Source organism: Lupinus angustifolius, chromosome LG14 (assembly GCF_001865875.1).
Source record: "Lupinus angustifolius cultivar Tanjil chromosome LG14, LupAngTanjil_v1.0, whole genome shotgun sequence".
Classification (NCBI taxonomy): domain Eukaryota; kingdom Viridiplantae; phylum Streptophyta; class Magnoliopsida; order Fabales; family Fabaceae; genus Lupinus; species Lupinus angustifolius.
The window spans coordinates 11,892,145-11,894,089 of NC_032022.1; the positions used below are offsets into that span (position 1 = coordinate 11,892,145).

General features: G+C 35.8%; 1 protein-coding gene across 1 annotated transcript in view; it reads left to right on the forward strand.

Annotated features, from left to right (window-relative positions):
- The window catches only part of LOC109326391, a 1,530-nt gene extending 586 nt beyond the window's left edge, over nt 1–944 (forward strand). The window contains exon 2 of the mRNA XM_019559077.1: nt 45–944. Coding sequence (XP_019414622.1) covers nt 45–944 — 900 coding nt within the window. The remainder of the gene's footprint in view (nt 1–44) is intronic.

Here is a 1,945-nt window from a genome sequence, read left to right on the forward strand (position 1 = left end):
AAGAAAGTCTGGTAGGAATTGCTACCACTTGGTATATCCACCAGCAAAGAGAAAAGGTGAAAACTTTTCTCGATCTTTCTGATGCCTTTATCAAGCAGTATAAGTACAATGAAGACTCTGCTCCTGATAGAACTCAACTCCAGAACATGTCCATGAGGCAGAACGAGTCTTTCAAAGAATATGCTCAAAGATGGAGAGGAGCTGCTTCGCAAGTCTTACCTCGACTAGAGGAAGACGAGCAACTTGCCATCTTCATCAACACTCTCCATAACCCATATTTTGATCTTATGATATGCAACACAACTTCAGACTTTAATGCCTTCATTAAAGTGGGAAGTAGAATTGAACATAACTTGAAAAGTGGGAATATAGCAGGCGACCAGTTAGATTCAAATGAAGGTAAGAGTTCAGCCCTTATGATAAAAGAGGAAGAGGAAACAAATTTTCTAACTAATGAGCGGAAATACAAGAAACCCAAACGCCACCATCAAAATCTATACTTCTCATACCTGTATCAAACTAAATATCCATACAATGCATTTCAATACTATACATCCTCACAATTCCCAAAACACCGCCCAAACATAAACCAAATACATATTTCTCAACAAACCCAAAACAATCATCAAAGCATAAATGCTGTTTCCGCCCAAAGGAATCCATACTTTGATCCTTTTCCAATATCTTATGCTGAACTCTTTGACCAACTTCAAGACCAAGGAATGTTAACTCCTGTGGAGGGAAAAGTTTTTGAGCCACCATATCCTAAATGGTATGATCCTGCCGCTAGTTGTGCGTATCATTACAACATCATGGGACATTCCATAGAAAATTGTAGAGATCTCAAATACAAGGTACAAGAATTGATAGATTCCAAGTGGTTGGACTTTGGACAAGCAACAAAGAATACTAAGGGAAACTTTTTGTCCAACCCAGAAAGATGACAAAATTGATGGTGTATTTTGTTCCTATTGCTCTCCCCAAGGCTTTAGGTTCATAAAATAGTGGGGCACCCATGTTTATCATAAATAAAAGTTTATTTTCTCATGCACCTCTTATTAACAATTACATACTATTGCATTGATCATGCAAATTATCATCTCATACTTCCTTCCACAAATCTCATTCCAACCACACAAACAAGCCAAATTAATCATGCGTTAAGATGTTATATTTGATTCAATAACTTTAATGAAATGGAGGATGATACAAATGTAAGACCAAAAATGGTTCAAATCCTAAGGCAAATCTTTCTGATGACACAAGGCATCTTTGAAAATCCCCAAACACTATGAACATACCCCTATTCACCCATTTGAGCCCTAGACTTTATGAAAGGAGATTTTTTCAAAAGTACCCGCAAAATATCAATAACCTTGAGTAGGGTAGTATCTCAACTGTTTTTCTTGAAATTCAATTGTTAAGAAGTAAATACACTCTAATATTTCCAAATCTAACCCCGAGGGTTAAAAATCCTAAGCAATTCAAATAAAAAAGTTCATCGGTCAAAGTGCAAAATAACATAAAAACAAAAGGAAAAATATACAAAAGGCCCGCTGAGAATCCTCAAATAAAAAATCTTAGGAAAAAGTTAGGGCAAATAAAGTGCACTATCAATGACCGCGAAAAGGAACAATTCAAATCCATCTCATGAAGATTATCGCCTAAATATTAGGCATTCACCTACTACATCATAAAAATCCAACAAAATCTTAGTACTTGAATGTCATGTCAAGAAAACTGTTGAAATAGGATAATGGAGAAAGAAGAACGTAGAAAGGGTTTGGGAAACACATTTTTGAGTCTTATACTTTTTTTTGGAAACCATTAGCCAGGCCACGATACAAGCTCAAAAGACCTTGTCGAGGATATGATTTGCCTAAAGAAATGTACTAGGGTAGAGAGACGCTGACTCCAATAAATATCATAAAGTTTTGATGAAAAT